At 48.5% G+C, this 23,249-nt stretch overlaps 2 protein-coding genes across 2 annotated transcripts; both read left to right on the forward strand.

The window, feature by feature from the left end:
* Positions 1–10,034: 10,034 nt before the first annotated feature.
* LOC133752585 (aurora kinase A-like) lies at positions 10,035–13,434 on the forward strand. Its single transcript, XM_062183030.1, is given in 3 exon segments — positions 10,035–10,049; positions 12,299–12,773; positions 12,776–13,434. Coding segments are annotated over 3 exon segments (1,068 nt in total). The 3' UTR covers positions 13,354–13,434.
* On the forward strand, positions 13,416–14,676 carry LOC133752586 (late histone H2B.L4-like). The gene is made up of 2 exons (XM_062183031.1): positions 13,416–13,472; positions 14,248–14,676. The coding sequence occupies exons 1-2, from the start codon at positions 13,416–13,418 to the stop codon at positions 14,674–14,676; spliced, it is 486 nt and encodes a 161-aa protein (XP_062039015.1).
* The last annotated feature ends 8,573 nt before the right edge of the window (positions 14,677–23,249 follow it).

The following is a 23,249-nucleotide window of genomic DNA, read 5'->3' on the forward strand; positions in this document are numbered from 1 at the left end:
TCTGTATTTACAAGGTGAAAAGTGGGTCAAAACTCCATCTGATCATCGCATGATCTACCCAGATGAAAATTAGTTACCTTAGAACTTCGAGATTGTACTTGTGGATGTTCAAAGTAAATATGACAAGGTAGAAATAATCTGTTCTGTGTGTGTGTGTTTGTGTGCAAATTCTTGAAATTGTTACTTAGAATAGAGTTGGTCTTCTGTGTACAAAGTTAATTGAAAATGAATCTTAATGGAGAATGGGACTGGCAAGTGGAGAGGGAGGAGGAAGAGGGGTTGGAATGTGGATGGGAGAGTGGGTATGGTGGGAAGAATAACTATATTCCTAAAGTTGTACTTGTGAAATTCGTATTCCTTAAAAATAAATTTTAAAAAATAATATCAAAAAGAAAAAATAGTGCTTTGGATAAATTTGTCATGTAAGTTTACATGTATAATACTAGAGGTTTTTCACATTTGCTCCAAATACTCTACTAATGAGAAGTATTACATAGGCATAAAGATATAAGAAGGCTAGAGTGGCTTGGTGGTATTCAGATTGTGCCTGAGAGGTTCTGCAATGTTCAGAACAACTTGTACTCACGTGTGGTGTTTGCAGGGGCTAGGTGAAGGCATGGGCTCAGCTTAGCCCTGGTCCTTCTCTATATACTCGGAGAAGCTTTCCACATGGTGTCACCAGCTGGCCAGGAATACTTGCTATGTAGCCAATAAGACATTAAACACAACCAGACAGAAGCCTCCAGTTTTCTTAAAGATTAGCTCTAAAGATATCACGGCATCACTTTTACCATAATCCGTTCTTCAGAATCCCCGATGTCTTTGTAAATCCAAAAGGAAGGAAACAGTCAGTGACATCTCAACAACAGAGGTGTCTAGGAATCTGCCACTTCATGAATCTGACAGATAGTACCACGCATGATAGACTTCATGAGATGTGGCTGGATGCTGCAACATTGGCATGTACATGCACACTAATACTTTGTTTACTGCGCCAATGTGGGACCCCCCCTCAGTTGTTTTACACTTGTCTTAGCCCTATCAGGCTGCTCTACCCCACAGCGTAGACCCCTGTACTATATGCCACAGTTCAGAGCCTGATGGCATAAGAGATCTCTAAATATAATAGACACCCTCCCCCACTTGTGCATTGCTGGACATAAATTTAAAAATATGCAAATAAACAGGAGCACGTAAAAACTGAGTACTTGCTGATAGGATCTGGTTCCTTATTAGTTTGGTCAATCAAGCTTCCCCATATTCCCAACTGACCTCTTTTAGGAGAGGTCCAACAACCTCACAATTCAGTGGTAAGCCGTTATGCCCATAAAGGGACATAGAGACAATGACATATTTGTAGTTCGTTTGAGGACACACAAATTACTTGGGAAAGAGGAAGCAGAATCAATCCCTGATGTCAGCATTCCACATTGTAGGACTTTGGTTAAAGCAGACTATTTTCTTGTGTGTTTCCATTCGGATTAATTCTGAAACTGAGATGGGGTCAGGAACGCCAATCAAGCCTGCGCTGTGGCATAGCAGGTAAAGTCACCGCCTGCGACACTGGCATCCCATATGGGCACCGGTCCGACTCCCAGCTTCCACTTCCAATCCAGCTCCCAGCTAACGTGCCTGGGAAGGCAGCAGAGAATGGCCCAAGTGCTTAAGCCCCTGTGCCCACATGGGAGAACCGTAAGAAGCTCCTGGCTCCTGGTTTCCCCTGACACATCCCCGGGCTGGGAGTTGTAGAGAGTAAACTAACAGATGGCAGACAGCTCTCTCTGCCTCGCCCTCTCTCTAACTCTTTCAAATAAATAAATCTTTAGAAAGAAGAATGCATTTTCTTTGATTTTAACATATCCCTATAAAGTAGTTTAACACAGAGAAGCATGGTTCTATTATTCCCTGATAGGCTCCCATACTCATCAACCAATCTACTGTCTGAGGTAGAGACACTAGAGGCACAGCCAGGACATCCACCCAAGACCTGGTGTCACATATAGCCCAGTAGTTATGTGGTCTTTGGTAAGGCTATTTCTAGCTCTGGAAAGATTACATGGAAGGTCTCTGGATTCCTGGAAGACAAAGAATTCAACATGCTAGTCCAAATATCAGGGTATCAAAACAAAAATTAGCAATTGTGGATATAATTCCCCCTTCAAACAAATGTCCCAGGGGTGAATGATGCAATGCCCAGACAAGCAGCAGGTCCAGCCAGAGGCATATGATCCCTGCCTCACTGCAATATCAACTGCTGCTGACACTGTTCCCACTTTACGCCTGTGCAGGAACACCGAAGAAGCAGATCTAGTAACACTACAGACAGCTTTGGGGATTCCGTGGCAACAGCGGAGGCCAGCAGGGGAAGAACTTGTCTGCTACCATCCTCAAAAAGACAGAGTGTGGCATGGCAAGGACTGGATCACTGCCCCTGTGGAAGAGCCTGTGTGTTCTCACTCTCCACAGACATTTTTTCTTACAGATCAGTCAAATCCTATTTTGAATCTGGATTTCTTTCTAAAGCCCCTCAAATTAAAGAGAAGCTGGAAATGGCCACATTTTTAATCATCTTCTTTCCCAACTTATCTTCATTTTCCTACTATTTTGCAGGAACTCTGGGTCTAATCAAAGAAGGGGAAGGCAGTGGGGGGGGCCAGGAATCACAACTGATCTTACTGTATTTGCCATGGTACTGGGTACTTGGTTTTCAGCCTGCCAAGTCAACGAGGTGGATTTCATTTTGACAGGCAGATAGTTTTGGACTTGAGAAAATAAGCTATCTGAACATTCATATTGATTTGAGGACACAATCAGAGGCAGGGCAGATGGAACCATGTTAATTCTACTAGTTGCTTCTATTCTTAGTTTATGGGAGAATCAGGGACAAAGTTCACACAAGGCTCTGGATTCACATCTTTGTCACCAAGATTAGGAGCATGCAACATATCCCACCAGGAAACAACCAGCAGGCAACAAATAGCCTCCAACTAATCACAGGTTACTGCCTAACTCCATGGCTAAAATTCCAAGGACGACTCTTCTTAGTTACCCTAGAACACCTGATCACACCTTGGACCAGTGGCTGTGGCTCCATAGCTTTAGTTTACTCCGTGGTGAACAGAGCAGCCTGCTGCTTGCGTTGCTGTCATTCGATTTTGCCACAAGCCTTATGCTGCATCGATGCCAGTCAAGAAGGTTTGTCTGTTCCAAGAGAAAAGTCTGTGGTCCTGAAAGTAGCACAAAGAGTCCAAAGAAGCTAAGGCAGTTAAAGTGGTAACTTCACACCCCAACTGCAGGGAACCGCAGGCTGGCCACCTGTGAGAACCTCCTCATCTGCATAGCTTGCAGCAATCGACCACAAGGCCCAGGAAAACAGCCAGGTGAAACAGATGAAACAGAATGGACTCTGCATAAACAACTAGGAGGAACCCGGTGAAACAGATGAACTTTTGACCTGAGACTATACGCGTCCTTTCATCTGATTGGCCGATACCAGTGTGAACTGCACGGGAAGAGAGCCGCTATTGGCTGTGGAGTGGATGCTCCAGGGGACTTGGGGTATAAAGGGACATTGGGACTTGGGCTTGGAGCGCCTCCTTCTCTTTTCTTCTCTCCCCCCCTCTTTCCTTCTGCCCCCACAAGTAAAAGTTCTTTGAGAACCGAGAAACAGTGACCGTGTCGTGATTGCATTGGACCCTTGCTGGCGAGGGTCCAACAAATGGTGCCATGACTCGGATAGCCGGACCGGTCGCTGGAAGCAGGTAAGAAAAATTAGAACGTGTGTAAAACACAGGAATCTAGGCGGTAAAGTCTAGGGTTTGGTACCGGGAAAAAAATTAGGACGTGTGTAAAACACAGGAATCTAGGTGGTGATATAAAAAGCCTAGGGTTGGCCGGCGCCGTGGCTCAACAGGCTAATCCTCCGCCTTGTGGCGCCGGCACACCGGGTTCTAGTCCCGGTCGGGGCACCGATCCTGTCCCGGTTGCCCCTCTTCCAGGCCAGCTCTCTGCTGTGGCCAGGGAGTGCAGTGGAGGATGACCCAAGTGCTTGGGCCCTGCACCCCATGGGAGACCAGGAGAAGCCCCTGGCTCCTGCCATCGGAACAGCGCGGTGCGCCGGCCGCAGCACGCTACTGCGGCGGCCATTGGAGAGTGAACCAACGGCAAAAGGAAGACCTTTCTCTCTGTCTCTCTCTCACTGTCCACTCTGCCTGTCAAAAAATAAAAAAAAAATTAAAAAAAAATAATAAATAAAATAAAAAGCCTAGGGTTGGGCCGGCACCGGGGCTCACTAGGCTAATCCTCCGCCTTGCGGCGCCGGCACACCGGGTTCTAGTCCCGGTCGGGGCACCGATCCTGTCCCGGTTGCCCCTCTTCCAGGCCAGCTCTCTGCTGTGGCCAGGGAGTGCAGTGGAGGATGTCCCAAGTCCTTGGGCCCTGCACCCCATGGGAGACGAGGAGAAGCACCTGGCTCCTGCCATCGGATCAGCGCGGTACGCCGGTAGCAGCGCGCCGGCTGCGGTGGCCATTGGAGGGTGAACCAACGGCAAAAGGAAGACCTTTCTCTCTCTCTGTGTCCACTCTGCCTGTCCAAAAAAAAAAAAAAAGCCTAGGAGCCTAGGGTTGGTACCGGAAAAAAGGGAATAGGAAAAGTAGAACGTGTGTAAAACATGGGAATCTAGGCGGATGATATAAAAAGCCTAGGGTTGGTACCGGAAAAAACAATGGGAAACACTCCCTCGACAACCAGGTTGCGCCTGTTATTAAGCTGTCTTTTAAAAGTAGCGGGGACGCCCGTGAAAGCGGCCACTATACGTGCATTCACTAGAGCCGTTGCTCAGACCTCACCCTGGTTCGTGGAGAGTGGCGAGTTAGATCAGGAACAATGGCGTAGGGTCGGAAGACAATTGAGGGTAGCAGAGCAATCGCCTGAAGTCCTTAGGCTATGGCGACTGATCGACCAAGCTCTCCGTAATGACTCCGAGGAAATAGCAGCCCTCTTAGATGAAGGGGCTGATTTACTAGAGGAAACACAGAATTTCCATCTGGGAGCCTAGACGGAGACGAAGAGGACGAAGACAGAGAGGACCAATATGGGTTGGGACAGAGAGATAGGGAGGATGAGAGACCCCTTCCTTCTGCACACCCCTATTCGGCATATTTGCCCATAGGAGGAGTTCCTCCGTGTTGCTGCAAACTGGCTAACCTAACTTTGCAGGATCGGCCATCATGGCAACCGATCACCTTAACCAAGACTTTTCCCCCCTCTGGAGGACTCCTCCTCCATGAGAGAGAGAAAAGGCGGGGGCTTCTCCCCGGAACCTCCTTGAGAAAAACTGGCAGGAGAACGAGGCACTCCCCCTAAGTGGGAAGAATATCACCACATAAACAGGCTTTCCCTGTGATAGTGGACACGCAGGGCAACCGGTGGACCCCCCTGGGCCATAAATTGTTGAAGGAATTACAACAATCAGTACAATTATATGGACCACATGCTAACTTTACTAAAGCAGTCCTAGATAACATAGGCACCAATGGACTAGTCCCAGAGGACTGGAGGAACCTAGCTAAGGCAGTGCTTGGTGGGGGAGACTTCCTCCTCTGGTCCGCAGCTTACAGAGAGCTCGCAAGGGCTCAGGCCCATGCTAACGCTAGGAACGGTCAGCCAGCCTGGAAGGAGGATATGCTAAATGGGGAAGGAGCTTTTAATGACGAACAGGCCCAGGCTAGTTGCCCTAATGAGGTTTTGATGCAAGTGAGAGAACTAGCCCAGAGGGCGTGGAAGGTCATTCCAAGGAAAGGGGAGATCAGACGCAGTTTATCCAAGATTATACAAGGCCCAACAGAGCCCTATGCTGATTTTTGTGAACAGATTAATGGAGGCTGCTGGCAATATCTTTGAGACCATGGATGAGGCTATGCCTTTAGTCTGAAGGTTAGCCTATGAACAAGCAAATAAAACCTGCCGTGAGGCTCTAAGACCCTGGCAGCATAAGGACACTCCCACCTTTCTAAAAATCTGTAGGGATGTCATGGATGAAGTAGCCTCGGGAGAGCACGCAGCAATTGCCATGGCCAAAATTATACGCAATAACGGGCTAGGACAAAGATGTTTTAAGTGTGGAAAAGAAGGTCACATGAAAAGGGAATGTACAGAACAGAGACAATTGGGATGCCAACCAGGACTGTGCCCTCGATGCGGTAAAGGCAACCATTGGGCAACTGAGTGCTATTCCAAGCAAGATAAGGCAGGCAATCCACTCCTATCGCCCACCAGATTAAGTGGCCAGAATAGTACATTCCAAAAAAACGAGTGGTGGGTCCCCACACCCAGGGGCCCGAAAACTCAATGGGTGAGAGGACAAACCATGGGAGGAGTAGGACTGTCTCAAAAGGACCGGCAAGCGTTTACTGCACAGAGCTGCGAGCCACCAACTATTTAGTATTAACACCTCCAATGGGAATCCAGGCAATAGATGTGGAACCTCGAGAGCCCATGGATGATATCAACGGTTTAGGCCTTACTATAGGAAGGGCTACAAATTCATTAAAGGGATTAGTGGTTATAACGGGGCTTATTCAGTTGCCTTGTTCACAGCTCAAAGTAATGTTCCAATCTACTAAGGGGATAGTGCAACTGTTGCCATTGCAGCCCGTCACTCAGCTGCTAATAATAAGCCCTGTAAAGAATACTAGAGGTAATCAAGGAAAGCATTTTGCAGCCCTCACTATGACTCTTGGCGAGCGCCCACTAGGGACTCTTATTATCAAAGGAAAGGCAATCAAGGGGCTGTTAGATACAGGCACAGATGTTAGTATTATCTCCGAACAAGACTGGCCTCCTTCATGGCCCCTCCAGGAAGGAGATAACACCTTGGTAGGATTAGGCACCGCTGTTGCCCCATCCCGAAGCGCGCAAGTGCTAGACTGGAAAGTCAAGGCACCACAGGCAAAGTACAACCTTATGTGTGTGCCATCCCTGTAACTTTATGGGGGAGGGATGTCTTAGAGCAACTTCATTTGCAGTTAACTAATGAATCCCCGGGGTGGGAAATGATGAGAAAGATGGGATATGCAGGAGGAGGACTGGGAAAACAGGAACAAGGAATAAGATACTCTCTTGAACCCCGAGGGAGCGAAGGCCGACAAGGCCTGGGTTTTTCTTAGGGGCTACTGCACTGCAGCCATCCCCATTGCCATTAAATTGGCTAGATGACAACCCGATATGGATACCCCAGTGGCCCCTCACTCAAGAAAAGTTGGCTGCAGTTCATGAGCTCATTCAGCAACAATTAGAGGCGGGGCATATTCAACCATCCACCTCACCTTGGAACACCCCAATTTTTGTTATAAAAAAGAAATCGGGCAAGTTTCGATTGTTACATGATTTAAGGGCCATCAATAAACAGATGCAGCCCATGGGGGTGTTACAGCCGGGACTACCAGTTCCCACGATGATTCCAAAGGCCTGGCCCATCATAGTGATTGACTTAAAGGATTGCTTCTTTTCTATCCCGCTGAATCCCCTTGACATGCAGAGGTTTGCCTTTACAGTTCCAACTATTAATCATGAAGGCCCAGATAAGCGCTTTGAATGGAAGGTTCTTCCCCACGGCATGACTAACAGCCCGACTTTATGTCAGATGTATGTGTCACAAGCCATAGAACCAGTGTGGCAGCATTGTTTAGATGTTAAAGTCTATCATTATATGGATGACCTGTTGTTGGCAGCCGCGAGAGAGGACACCCTAGAAAGAGCGTTTACCATGCTAACCTCATGCTTGCAGACGGCAAGGTTACAAATTGCACCAGAAAAGATTCAAAAGGGCACCGTGGTCCAGTACCTAGGGCTAAGGTTAACACCAACTACAGTGGCCCCTTTAGATTTTTGTCATATCCACTGCAGGACTTAGGACGTTAAATGACTTCCAAAAATTATGCGGTAACTTAAACTGGATATAGCCTTATTGAAAACTAACCACTGATGAAATGTGCCCATTGTTTAACATCTTGGAAGGCGATGCACAGCTCGCCTCACCTCGTACGCTGACCCCAGAGGCAGCTGCAATCTTACAAAAAGTTGAAGAACGCCTTAAAATCATGCAGATGCAAAGGTGTGATGTGTCACAACCTGCAGAAGTTTTGGTTTTTCTAGAGCATTTACATCCCTTTGCAGTGATATGGCAAGGAGGTCCCCTGTTGTTTGTGTATCCGCATTCCCACTTACCTCGGGTGTTGTACACTCAAGGAGCGGCCACAGCCAATTTAACCCTTGCTGCGGCCCACAGAACTATGGAAATTTCTGGAAAATACCCGGAGCGATGCATCGTTCCCTTTGGTAGAGAGGCTGTAGAAGCGTGGACGAAAGAAATTTGGACTTGGGCATATATTGTCTTAACATTACATATAGAAGTGGATAATCACTATCCAACTCGTCCCTTTGTTACATTCTGCGCACAGGTTCCTGTAGTATGGATCAAAAGGGTGCGCAAAAGTCCTATAGAGGGAGCTCCGACTGTGTTTACTGATGGTGCAAAAGGGGGAACGGGAGCCACAGTGCTAAAGGACCAACGTTATTTTGTATTAACTGCGTCTCCTTTTCCCCAACATGCTGAATTGGCCATTATTGCAACCGTACTGAAAAAAGAAACAGGTCCCCTGAATATCTTATCGGATAGTGTGTATGTGGTTAATGCTGTTAGGATGTTAGATAAAGTATGCCACACTTCCAAGGCTTCTTCCATATATCCCTATTTGCAGCAAGTTGCTGAGTTATTATTACGAAGGTCACAACCTATATTTATAGATCATATTAGGGCTCACTCCAACTTACCCGGACCTCTTAGTCGGGGCAATATGTTAGCTGATTACTATTCTCGCTTTCTGCTTGTCTGCTCTACTTTTGAAGAAGCAAAGCAATTTCACTCTAAGTGGCATGTAAACAGTACTACCTTAAGTCAAAAATACAATATTCCTCGCAGCCAAGCTGAGGATATTATTAAATCTTGTGAGAAATGTGTTGTTTTCACCGTCCCCAAACTTCCGGCGGGAGCCAACCCCCGTGGCCTCCGGCCATGCCATATCTGGCAAATGGATGTTACTCACATCCCATCTTTTGGACGCCAGAGCTGTTTGCACGTGTCGGTGGACACGTTCTCTGGAATTGTGTCAGCCACGGCTCTAAACAAAGAAGGAACTCAACAGGTTATTCAACACTGTCTACAGTCCTTTGCTGCTTGGGGGGTGCCCAAAATTATTAAAACAGATAATGGGCCGGCGTACACTTCGGCTCGTTTTGCTACATTCTTAAAAGAATTTGGCATAAAGCATGTTACAGGTGTGCCCTATAATCCCCAAGGGCAGGCAATAATTGAACGAACTCACCTGTACTTAAAAACCTTAATTAATAAACAAAAAGGGGGAATAGGAGAATATGCGGTAGCTAATCGCGATGCATTAGCTATAACTCTATATACTATAAATTTTTTGAATAAGAAAAAGTGTGGCAAAACTCCTGCTGAGTTACATTCCTATTTGGCCGACAAGGAGCCAGTGCAGTGGGTTATGTGGGAGGACTTACAAGATAACCAATGGAAAGGCCCGTATCCCCTACTAAGAAGGGTACAAGGCGCTGTCTGCTTTTTTCCGCAGGGGGCTTCCCAACCCATCTGGATGCCGGAAAGGAGGATTCGACTCCTCGCAGAACCCTGATGAACCCTTCCCAGTGGAAACGACAACAGACTCATCGACAATAGAAAGTGACTAGCTTACAAGTGATGAAGAGACTGTTTCTTTGCCTATTGATAGTCCTATTGATTGCCTTCCTCCTAATCAGCAGAGTCATCCTGGCAGTAGTCAGGAGTCAGCCACCCATTAACCTAGTGGTCCGACAGGCTATGTTTGCTATGTATCGCTCTGACCCTCAGCGACAGATATGGCTTGACATGATGGAGCGGTAGCCAAAGACGGGTAATCACTAGCGAGTGCCCCTAGCAACCTAAGACAGAACTTGGGACATGCTTCCCAATGTTTCGATGACGGGTAAGCAGGTGGCGCGTCGCTGGGAACCTAAGACAGGCACGACTCCACGCCATAAATAACAAAAAAGGGGGAGCTGTGGGGAACCGCAGGCTGGCCACCTGTGAGAACCTCCTCATCTGCATAGCTTGCAGCAATCGGTCGACCACGAGGCCTAGGAAAACAGCCAGGTGAAACAGATGAAACAGAATGGACTCTGCATAAACAACTAGGAGGAACCCGGTGAAACAGATGAAGTTGAGGCAGGACGGACTCTGCATAAACAACTAGGAAGAGCCAGGTGAAACAGATGAACTTTTGACCTGAGACTATACGCGTCCTTTCATCTGATTGGACGATACCAGCGTGAACTGCACGGGAAGAGAGCCGCTATTGGCTGTGGAGTGGATGCTCCAGGGGACTTGGGGTATAAAGGGACATTGGGAATTGGGCTTGGAGCTCCTCCTTCTCTTTTCTTCTCTTCCCCCCGCCACTCTTTCCTTCTGCCCCCACAAGTAAAAGTTCCTTGAGAACCGAGAAACAGTGACCGTGTCGTGATTGCGTTGGACCCTTGCTGGCGAGGGTCCGACACTAACCAGCGTAGGAATAGGAACAGCTTCGTGGGACTTTTACTTAATCAATATTTCCTTGGGCTAGGGCCCTCCTGTATGCTTTAAATGAGCTCAGTAACACAAGTAATATTTTTAAATGTTTCATGAGAGCATATTTTTGTCCTACTAATACTACTTTTCAAGATATATGCTTGGTCGGCGCTGCGGCGCAATAGGCTAATCCTCCGCCTGTGGCGCCGGTACACGGGGTTCTAGTCCCAGTCGGGGCGCTGGAGTCTGTCCCGGTTGCCCCTCTTCCAGTCTAGCTCTCTGCTGTAGCCCGGGAGTGCAGTGCAGGATGGCCCCAGTCCTTGGGCCCTGCACCCCATGGGAGACCAGGAGAAGCACCTGTCTCCTGGCTTCAGATCAGTGCAGTGCACAGGCCGCAGCAGCCATTGGAGGGTGAACCAACGGCAAAAGGAAGACCTTTCTCTCTGTCTCTCTCTCTCACTGTCCAATCTGCCTGTCAAAAAAAAGATATATTGAATATAAAATATTAAAATTTTAAAAACATAAGCATATCTAAAATTTCAAAATGTAAGCAGTACACAAATTTAGAATTTGTTATATAAGCACCAACACTTCATTTGTCTTTTTGGTAAACCACACCTTCAGATCATAATCGCCTGCTAGATGCCCATTTTCCTCGGTCACTGAACTGAATAATCACATTCTAAGTCCAATATGCTCTCTTCTGCTTCACCAATTCTGTTGTTAAGGCTCTCCACTGAATTTTTTAATTGTTCTATTGAATTCTTCATTTCATTCTGATTCCTCTTAAACATACCAATTTCATGAGAGAAATTTTCTTTCATTTTCTGCACATATTTCAGTAGTTCATGTGTTTGCTTTTGATTACTTCTATGTAATATTATGATCAATTTTTTGAGTTCCATTTTTGGCATTTCTTCTACCTCATCTTCACAATCTAGTATTGAAGTGTCGTGTTCTTTTGGGAGCGTCATATTGTCTTCCTTATTGTGGTTTCTTGGATTGTTGCATTGTTGTTCGTCATTAGTGGAAATCACCTTCCCATTCCTCCCCCTCCTCCCTCCCCTGCTCCCCTTCTTCCTTTTTCCTTCTTGTTGATAATTATCAGATGATGTTAGATATTTTTAAATAGCCATTTTCTGCTTGTATTCTCTATTTCCTGACCATGGTTTTCCCATACCGCTCATTCTGAATTCATGCTGCTTTGGGTCAGATCTGCAGACATCAGCAGGACAGCCAGGGGTACCCCAGTGGCCATACAAGGAGTTCCAGCTGCAATCAAAGTGGCTTAGCCCAGGATAACAATACATTCTGAGCGGGAGAAGAAAAGGCTAAAAGGTGGGCAGTCACACCTGTAGCACACTGGCCTTGGGTTACTGAGATCAGATTCTCATAAGCATTGCAGGATTCATTTTCTACCATTTAGCTGCTCTTCCTGGTGCCTTTTCAAGGTACTCATGGAGTGGCATCAGGCAGCTGATGTGGTCTGATGACCTTTGCTCTTTGTAACATCTTTCAAACATTGTTTTACTCATTTGAAAGTCACAGATAGAGAGGAGTGCACAGGTCAAAAAACCAGGGCATTCTTCTGGGTCTCCTACACGGGTGGCAGGGGCCTGAGCACTCGGGCCATCTTCCACTGCTTTTCCCAGGCCATTAGCAGGGAACTGGGTCAGAAGTGGAGCAGCCGGGACTCGAACCCTTCACAGGCACAGAAGCTCATCCCTGCTCAGAAGCCTGTGCAGAAGCTGAAGCAGGCACAGGCGGCCAGTGTGCCTCGACCTGTCTCCAAGCCACCAAATAACACCCCGAAGAGCGAACAGCCCCCACCATCAGCACCCGGAAATAATCCTGAAAAGGAACTGACATCAAACCAGGAAAATGAAGAATGTAAAAAAAGGCAGTGGACTTTGGAAGATTTTGACATTGGTCGTCCACTGGGTAAAGGAAAGTTTGGTAATGTTTATTTGGCAAGAGAGAAACAAAGCAAGTTTATCCTGGCCCTCAAAGTGTTATTTAAAGCTCAGCTGGAGAAAGCAGGCGTGGAGCATCAGCTCCGAAGGGAAGTGGAAACCCAGTCCCACCTGCGGCATCCTAATGTTCTCAGACTCCATGGCTACTTCCATGATGCCACCCGAGTGTACCTGATCCTGGATGTGCACCGCTGGGAACCGTCTACAGAGAGCTTCAGAAACTTTCCAAGTTCGATGAGCAGAGAACTGCTACCTCTATCACCGAGTTGGCAAACGCCCTGTTGTACTGTCATTCAAAGAGAGTTATTCATAGAGACATTAAGCCCGAGAACCTGCTTCTTGGATCAGCTGGGGAGCTGAAGATTGCAGACTTTGGGTGGTCGGTACACGCTCCATCCTCCAGGAGGACCACGCTGTGTGGCACGCTGGACTACCTGCCCCCCGAGATGATTGAGGGCCGCATGCATGACAAGAAGGTAGACCTCTGGAGCCTGGGAGTTCTTTGCTACGAGTTTTCAGTTGGGAAGCCTCCTTTTGAGGCAAACACATACCAAGGGACCTACAGAAGAATATCACGGGTTGAATTCACATTCCCTGACTCTGTAAAGGAGGGCGCCAAGGACTTCATGTCAAGGCTGCTGAAGCACAACCCCAGTCACAGGCCCACTCTGGCAGAAGTCCTTGAGCACCCATGGGTCACAGCGAAGTCATCGAAACCCTCCAGCTGCCCAAACAAAGAGCCCGCCAGCAAACAGTCTTAATCAGGCAGGGGCGGAATCCTCGAGCCAGGGCTGCTGCGTAACCCATCTGCCAGGAACACGCTATGGAGTTTGTCCTGCGGAGCACTACAGGAACGCCTGCCTTGCTGGGCGAGCGAGCGGTGCCTCCGCCTCTGCCGCCTCCTCCAGCTCTGCTTCAGTAGACACGCACTCTGGAGCGAAAGCAGCCAGGAGAGTCGTGCGACCTCTACTGATGTCACCGCCTGGAGGCAAGGTTTGGCCGCACCTGCAGTCTGTGCTGGACAAGGGGTCCCTGTGGGAGACACATGTGGTGTCTGCTTGTGGGCAGGTGACCACTTGCTGCACAGGAGCCTTGCAAGTACCTGAGTGTCTGTGTAACGTGTTGGGTGGCCAAGGCCGCTAAAGCTGTCGGAATGAATATGTGATTTCTTTTAAGTGGTAAAAGAAAGGTTTTCAGATCGACGTGGAGTTTTTCTCCTGTGGCATCTCCTCGGTGCTCTCCATGTCTGTCAGTGCGGTTTCTGGTCCTCGGTCACCTTGGGAGTGGGAATGTGTGCTCTACCTCGATCTCAGCACTTGCTTGGGGCACAGAAGAGAATAAGTGTCTTGGAGCTGTTTTAAATGTTAAGGGCTCACTTATGGTCCATAAGGGATGCCAGTGTCACTGGCAGCACACAAGGCCTTCTGCTTTGCAGCATCTTTCTTTGATACCAGGCTACAGCTTGCAAGCCACGTGCTGATTGGCTGCTGATTCCATGCGGAAGGGCTGTCCAACCGCAGGAAGCGCACCATGCAGCTTAGCAACAGGGTCTCCCCAAGACCTGCCCTCCATTCAGACGTGGAGCCTGTCTGTGACGTCAGGCAAAGCTGCCTATATAAAGAGCGCGCCCTGTGGGCAACCGCCTTTGTCTGCAGTCGCGAGCCATCAGCAGCGACCCAGCAATGGCTGAGCCCGCCTCACACGTGGCTTCTGAGGAGAACCTCAGCCTGGAGCCCAAGAGGATGGCCTCGCCCACCCCGAAGGAGAAGCAGCCCAGGCGCCGCCGCCGCCGCCGCCAGGGCAATGACTACAGCTTCGCTGCCTACTTCCCCAAGGTCCTGAAGCATGTTCACAAGGGCCTCAGCCTGTCCAAGGAGGCCAAGGGCGTCATGGACTCCATCGTGAGAGACGTATTTGAGCGCATCGCCAACGAGGCCGCCAGCCTGGTCCGCCACAGCAAGCACTCGACCCTCACCTCCAGAGACCTGCAGAGCGCCGTTCGCCTCCTGCTGCCCGGGCAGCTGCACAAGCACGCGGACGTGGAGGGCACCAAGGCCCTCCTGAAGTTCATCACCCGCCACTGAGCCGCCTCGGGACCGCCTGCCCCGCTCCCCCAGTGGCTCTTTCCGGAGCCACCCTCTCAGGGGAAAAGGCCTGTACCACTGCCTAGGGGTGGGGCATATGGTCTCTTGCTCATTTTTAAGGAAGTTTTTACCGATTGCCTCCCATTGTCAGTTCTACCATATTCTAGAGCCTTGGACCAATCTCTTTCAAGGAAAATAGTGGGACAGCTATATGCATTGTGCATTTATTAAATGGTTTATTAAAAGCTCATTTTGGTCAAGTACGTTCTTAAGAGAATTTTTGTATCCCCTATACGTCGAAGTATTTTCATGATAAAGTTCTAGATTTTATCTTTGCTCAGTAGCCCTAGAGGTCTTGGTGAAATGAAGGGGAGCTCTATCGTGTGTGAAATGGCAACATATAGATTAAGAACCCGGTATAAGTGTCATACCTATCTAACCCAGTTTTCCCAACACATCTCTTTTTCTGGAATTCTTTGAAACACAAGACCTGGAACCCAAAGAACGTACAGAACCATCTAGATAAAATAGGAACAGCTGACTGTTGCAGCACCCTGCTCTCTGTAATTACTACTTCAAATCATTGAGATTTATCTGAGTCTCTTCTTTACAGACAAGTCTTTTCATTTTGGAAATGCACACTTTCATGACTTGTAGCTATGTGTGTCTTGGGTAAAGGGATCTTCCAAGGAGACTGGATCAACACGTGGAGTGCACAGGAAACGCCAGTGTGTGAACTCTGCACCACCAGGAACAGCAATTAGCTGGAAATGTGTGCGTGTGCAGGGGTGGGGTTGGTGAGCAGAAAATAGCTGTGATGGAGAGTTTGGAAACTGTAGGCAATGTGTGCCAGTAGTTTTTTTTGTTGTTGTTTACTTTCATGGTGGATGGTGGTCTAAAATATAAATCCAGACGTGGGAGTGGGCTATTTTCCTTTATGCAGATGAATGAGCTAACGACCTAGAAAACCTATGCTGTAAACAACAGCAAGTCAGTCTTGCAGTGCATTGCCTCAATACTGTTGTGCACAGCCAGAGGGAAACTGTGGAGTGCCCAAGGAGACCTGTGAGGGTGTGTGTTTGGCCCAGCAGCTTCCATCACCGCTTGGGAGGCTGGCAGCCCACGTTGGAGTGCCTGGTTCACGTCTCAACCGATCCAGTTTCCTGCTAAAGCTCATACTGGGAGACACCAGATGATGGCTCCACTATGTGGGTCCCTGTCACCCTCGCAGGAGATGCGGACTTAGTTCTGGGCTCTCGAGTTTGGCCTGGACTTGCTCTAGATGGTGGGGACACTTACAGAATGAACCCATGGATGGAAAAAAAAAAACTCTCACCCTCTCTCTCTCCCTTTCTAATAGAATGAAAATAATTTTTTAAAACATAAAGACATGCACCTTTTCAGATAGGCCATAAGATGAGACAGAACATTTCAGTAAAACACTGAACTTATGCAAGTTGTTGCTGCATCAAAATGCCAATTTAATATGGCTTGAAATAATTTTTCAAAGTTTTCTCCATGTGTGTTGATCTATGCATATCTTATTATGAAAAGTGATTTTTAAGACATTCAATCCTTTGTATTATTTCTCTTTCTCTATGGGTATTTCTGCATTTGTAACTTCAGACATAGGAGGTTCAGTAAAACAAGGTGCCAACATGGGGTGGTAACTTGAAGTCTGGGAATATAATGGCGCGGGCACAGATGATTCTTGCATGAGGGTGGAAAAATGAGGTTGAGACTCAAAAGTGAAATTGAACACATGTGATTATTCACTACCATGATTAATTCAGGGGATGGGTTATCTAGTGAGTAATTAAAATCTAAATGTATCTTCCTGAAGAGACAAGCTGAGGGAAACAGGTAATGCTTCAATAACAAGCTATGAATTGTGTGTACTGATTTTATAGTTGTATTGATATAGTCCCTAAATTGGATATTTAGATTTTTGATCAAATAGCAAATTGTATAAACATGCACCTGGGGAAACAGTATTAGATTATAATCTCCTCGACATTTGTTTCTAAATGATCCCTATTATGAAGCTTATTTTAAAACATCAAGAGGGCCTGGTGATGTGGTGCAGATTAAGCCATCACCTATGAAATTGGCACCCCTTTGGAGCACAAGTGTGAATCCTGGCCGTCTCCTCCTAGTTAGCTCCCTGCTAAATTTAGTACCTGGGAAAGTGGCAGAAGATGGCCCAAGTACTTGGGGCCTGTGCCCTCATATGGGAGATATGGATGGTGTCCAGGCTCTCAATTTTGCCTGTCCCAGGCTGAAGATAGGCCCCAGGAGCCTAATCCAAGGTACCCAGGTGTGTGGCATGTCCCTAGTGCTTGAATAATTACCTGCTGCCTCCCACAGTGGGTTTTGGCAGGAAGCTGGAACAGGCGACATAGCCTGGACCGGAACCCAGGCTCCAAAATGAGGGTGTGGGCATCCCAAGAAATACCATACCTGCTACAACTGTTGCGCATCTCATGGCGTTACCTTTCAAATACAGATTTTATTTATTTTAAAGGCAGAGAGAGAAACACAGAGGTAGTGGGGGGAAGTGGGAGGGGGAGAAAAAAGAGAGAGACAGACAAACTTTCCATCAGCTGACTCAGTCCCCAAATGCCTGAATCCCACCTGGTTTTGGCATGTTAAAGTTCAACTTCAAGACATTAATTAGGTAATAATTAAGCACACAGGGTGCCAGAGTCGTATCCCAGAGGGTTAATCCACAGCTTGCAACTCTACCGATACATATCAGAGCCAGGATTAGATTTCACGTTGCTCCTGTTCTGATCCAGTTCCAGGCTAATCTGCCTGGGAAGATAGCAGAAGACTGTGCAAATCCTGGGGCCCCTACAACATGCACTGGAGACCCAGATGGAGTTCCCAGATCCTGGCTTCCGACTGGCCCTGACAAAGCCATTGTAGCCATTGTGGGTGTGAAACAGTGGATGAAGTATCTCTGTCCTCCTGTCTGTGTGACTCTGCTTTTCAAATAAATACTTTAAAAATCATAAATAAAAGGCAGGCAGGCAGACAGAAGGATAGACAGACCGACAGAAACCTTCCATCCGCTGATGCCCTGCCAAACTTTCTGAAATAGCTAGTTCTAGGCCAGGCCAAATCGTGTGCCAGGAGTAAAACCAGGTCACGCTCATGGCTGTGCTGGACAGGATGGCTCTTGCCATCACATGCAACTTCCCACAGAGTGCCCAAACAGGAAGCTGGAAAGGGAATAGAGTCCGGACTAGGTACTCAAATATGTGGTATGAGTATCAAGAAATATTTGATCTGCTGCACCAAATAACCCATCCTACAGCTCTGCATTTTTCAATGATTTACTTATTTCAGAGTCACAGTTACAGGGAGAGACGGAGATTTTTGGTTCACTCCCCCAGGTGGCTGCAATAGCCAGGGCTGAGCCAGACCAAAGCCAGGAGCTTCATCTGGGTCTCCCATACAGGTGGCAGGAGCTCACACACTTGGGCCATCTTCCACTGCTTTCCCAGGACATTACCACGGAGTGGATCAGAAGTAGAGCAACGGGGACTCAAACTGGTGCCTTTTTGGGATGCTGGTGTTGTGGGCAGCAGCTTCACCCTCTACACAACGCTGGCCACAGCTTTATGTTTTTAAGGCATACTTTGGGGGTCACCACTTTGGGAAAGCATATAAGGTTCTGCCAGCCATGCTATCATTCCATATGAACACAGGTTTGAATCCCAGCTGCTCCATTTCCCATGTCTTTCCCCACACATTTTCCTGGGAAAGCAGTTTGGAAGATGAGAGTCCAAGCACTTGGGCCCTTGCCATACACAGCAGAGACCAGGATGGACCTCAAGACTGCTGGCTTTGACTCGGTCCAGCCCCAGAATTTGCGGCCATCTGAGCGTGGTCGAGCAGATGAAAGATCCCCTTGTCCTTCAGTCTCTCCTTTCTCTCACTCTGCCTTTCCACTAAGTAAATCTTTACAAACAGAAAAGGCAGAGGAACAGAGGGAGACAACAAAGAGATAAAACCTCCCATCTGCTGTTTCCCTCACAAAGTTTCCAAAACTGCTAGGCTGGGCCAGGCTTCATCCAGGCCTCCTGCGTCTCTGGCAGAGGGCCTGGTGCTTGAGCCATCACTTGCCACCTGCTATGCCGTATACTGAGACTGGAACCGGGAACCCAGCCTCGAGTGGCTGGACAACATGGGACGTGGACATGTCAGAAATATTGTACCTGCTGCAAGCGATGCACATCCCACAGCCTCCCCTTTCAAAAAGCAAACTGGATTCATTTGAAAGGCAGCCTGCAGGAGTTACACAGGGAGTGAGAGATGGAGGGAAACTTCCCGTCAGCTAGTTCAGAGTCCCCAAGTGCCTGCCATACCCACTATTGTTCTTCCCATGTTGAAGTTTAACTTCAAAACAAGTATCAGTTAATTTATTAATTTAAAAAGCAGAGTGTGTGACAGTGTCATATTCCAGAACGTTAATTCTCAGCTTACAACTCCAGTAATGCATATGGGAGCCACGTGGTGACTTCCCAGTGCTCCTGCTCTGACCCAGCTCCCTGCTGTTGGGCCTGGGAAGGCAGAAGACTGCCCAAGTCTTCAGGCCTCTCCCAACCGTGCAGGAGACCCAGATGGAGTGCCGGGATTCTGACTACTGACTGGGGTGGATCCAGCCTTTGTGGCCATTTTGGGTGTCAACCAGCACATGCACTATCTCTTCTCTCCCTGTGCCTCTTGGGCCCGTGACTCTTTCAAATAAATATTTTAAAAAATGAATCAAAGGCAGAGAGGCAGAGGGAGACGGACAGACATCTCCCATCTGCTGATTCCCTCCCCAGACTTATGGAACAGCTTGCCTGAGCCAGGCCTAAGCTCAATGCAGTTCTGCCATGTGTGTGGCTGGACACGACTGACTTGCCCAACATAGCTGCATCCCACAGTGTGAATGAGCAGGAAGCTGGAATGGGAACAGATCCTGAACTGGATTGGAAGCCAGGCACTTCAACGTACCTCGTGGGCACCTCAGCGAATATCTGGCCACTACAGAAAACACCCATTCCACACCTTTAGGTTTCCAAAACCGAAGTTTGGGCATGGGCATTGTGGCACAATGGGTTAAGGACGCTACCTGTCATGCCAGTGTCCCATATGAGCAGAGACCAGAGGCCCTGCTGCTCCAGCACTGCACCAGTTCCCTGATAATATGCTTGACAAGGCCACAAAAGATGATCCAAGGCCTTGGGACCCTTCCACCCACACAGCAGAACCAGATGAAATTCCGGGATCCTGGCTTCCAGTTGGCCTCATCCAGCCTTTCAGGTCATGTAGGGTGTGAACCTGCAGAGAGAAGCACTCTCTCGGCCTAACCCTCCTCTCAGTGTAACTCTGCCTTCTAAATAAATAAAATATCTTTAAAAACAATAAATAAAAGGCAGACAGAGTGAGATGGACAGAAGGACAGAAACCTCCCATTCGCCAGTTCCTTCCCAAACGTTTTGAAATAACTAGTGCTGGGCCAGGCCAAAGCAGGGAACTTAACCCAGGTCCACCGAGTGGCTGCCCAAGATGGGATTGCTCCTGCCATCACGTTTGGCATCCCACTGCATGCCAGAGCAGGGAGCTTGAAAAGGAACAGTGTGTGCCAGCCACACACTATGGGATGTGGATATCAAAGGAAATATCTAACCGGCTACACCAAATGCCCACGCTACAGCTTTAGGCTCTGAAAATGAATTGGGGGCCAGAATTTTTGGATGGCATACTAAAGTGCCACCTGCCAGACAGACAGCTGCACTTCCCATGAAGCTCCCTGCTCATGTGCCTGGCGGGGCAGTGTAAGATGATAGCCCAATCACTTGGCCCCCTGCCCACCACAGGGGACACCAGGAAGCACTTCTGGGCTCCATGCTTCTGCGTGGCTCAGCCACAAGCTTTGTAGCCATCTGAGGAGTGACTCATCACCAACATCTCCTTCTGTCTCCCCGTCTCCATTTCTGTCACTCTGCCTTGCCCTAAATGAAAGATATCTTTCCAAACAATAAAGGACAGACAAGAGACGCAGGGAGACAGACAGGCAGAAGCAATCTCTCATCTGCTGCTTCCCTCCCTAAATTCCCAAAACCAGCAGTGTTGGAAAAGCCTGAAGCTAGGCCCCAGGAGTTTAATCCAGGTCTCCCAGGTCTGTGGCAGGGTCCCTAATGCGTGAACCTGTACCTGCTGCCACCCACAGTGTGTCTAGGCTGGAAGCTGGAATCGGGAAAGGAACGTGAACTGGAAACCAGGCTCTACCGTGCGGGATGTGGGCATCCCCAGAAATATAATGGCTGCAACTGAAGTGCCCCCCACAGCTTTACCTCTGAAAGTCCAGATTTTATTTTAAGGCAGACAGAGGCAAGTACACAGGGGGAGAGAAGGACAGACAGACAGACATGGCCCTTCAGCAAGTTTGGTTCTCAAATGCCTACAATAGCAACCACTCACTGCTGTCATTATCATAAAGAAAAAGTTTAAGTTCAAAATATGCTAGCCAATTAATTAAATAAAACAGCAGCGAGTGTGCCAGTGCTGTATCCAGAAAGTTAACCAGCAGGTTGCATCTCCAACAATGTGTATCCTAGCCAGGGATTGATTCCAAGCTGCTCCTGTTCTGCTCCTGCTCCCTGCTAATGTGCCTGGGAAGGCAACAGAGTGCGGCCATACTCCTCAGGCAACTCCAACTCATATTGAAGACCTGGATGGAGTTTCAGGATCCGCAGTTCTGACTGACCCTGACCCATCTTTGTGGCCGATTTGTGCGTGAGAATAAGCAGAAGGAAAATATGTCTCTCTATCCCAACTCTCCTTCATCTGGGTGGCTCTTTCATATAAATTGTTTTCAGAAAAAAAAGGCAGAGAGACAGAGGAAGATGGAAAGACAAAAACCGCCCATCTGCTGACTCTCCCCACCCCCCCCGCCCCATTTCTAGAAGTGGTTGTATGAGCCAGGCCTAATCCAGGAACCAGGACTGAAATGCAGGTCTGCACGGTTAGTGGCCAGGAAACAGCTGCTCTTGCCATCACCTGCAAACTCACAGTGTACGTGAGCAGGAAGCTGGAATGGAAACAGATCCTGAACTGGAACGCAGATATTCCTGTATTAGATGTTGTTAAGGGGAATATCTGATCTGCAGTGCAAAATGCCCACGCTACACCTTTACATTTTTTTTTTTTTGGACAGGCAGAGTTAGACAGTGAGAGACAGACAGAGGGAAAGGTCTTCCTTCTGTTGGTTCACCCCAAAGTGGCCGCTACGGCTGGCGTGTTGCGGCCAGCGTGCTGCGCGGATCCAAAGCCAGGAGCCAGGTGCTTCCTCCTGGTCTCCCATGCGGGTGCAGGGCCCAAGGACCTGGGCCATCCTCCACTGCCTTCCCGGGCCACAGAAGAAAGCCTGACTGGAAGAGGGGCAACTGGGACAGAATCCATGCCCCAACTGGGACTAGAACCCAGGGTGCCAGCGCCGCAGGCGGAGGATTAGCCTAGTGAGCCCCGGCATGGGCCCACCTTTACATTTTGAAACATTATGTTGGGGGTCAGCCTAGGGGCGCAGCAGGTTAAGGTGCAGCCTGCCATGCTGGCTTCCACATAAGCACCTGTTTCAGTCCCAGCTACAAACTTCTCACCCAGCGCCCTGCTAATGTGCCTCAGAAGTCAGCAGAGGTCATGGCCCAAGTTCTTGGCCTCTGCCACCCAAGGCGGAGACCACCATGGTCTTCTTGATTCCACGCTTCAGCCTGTCCCAACCACAGCCATTGTCACCATTCGGGGAGGGATCCAGCGGATGAAAGATCTCCTTGACCTTCGGTCTCCCCTTTCCCTCTGTCATCCAGCTTCCCACTAAATGAAAGAAATCTTTAGCAATAGCAAAGAGCAGGCAGACAGAGCAAGACAGATAGAAATCTCCCATCAGCTCCTTCCCTCCAAAAACTTCTGAAAACACTATTGTTGGACCTGCATGAAGCCAGGCACCAGGAGCTTCATCCAGGCCTCCCAGGTCTGTGGACAGGGTCCCTAGTGCTTGAACCATCACCTGCTGCTTCCCACAGTGTGCACTGGCAAGGAAGTGGAATTGGGCAGGGGGCCTGGACTGGAATCAAGGCCTGCCAGGAAATATGACACCTGCTGCCACTGATGCACACCCCACAGACTTCTCTTTTAAAATACTTATAAGCAGACAGAGGTACCTAGAGCAAGGGTGGGGGGAGGAGGGAGATAGAGGGAAGCGCGGAGGGAAGGAAGCTCCCATCAGCAATTTCGGTCCAAATTCCCACAATGCTCACTCTTCTATCATGTTGACCTCAGAACAGGAGTTAGTTAATTATTTAAAAAAACAATGCGGATGCCAGTGTTGCATCCCAGAATGTTCAGCTGCTGCTTGCAACTGCAGCATTGCATATCGGAGCCAGGGTTCCATTCCCTGCTGCACCTGTTCGGATCCCCCTCCCTGCTAATGTGCCTGGGATGGCAGAAGATTACCCATGTCCTTGGGTCTCTCCCACCCACACAGGAGATGGAGTTCCAGGACCCAGACTTCCGACTGG

The sequence above is a fragment of the Lepus europaeus genome, chromosome X (genome assembly GCF_033115175.1).
Source record: "Lepus europaeus isolate LE1 chromosome X, mLepTim1.pri, whole genome shotgun sequence".
Lineage (NCBI taxonomy): Eukaryota > Metazoa > Chordata > Mammalia > Lagomorpha > Leporidae > Lepus > Lepus europaeus.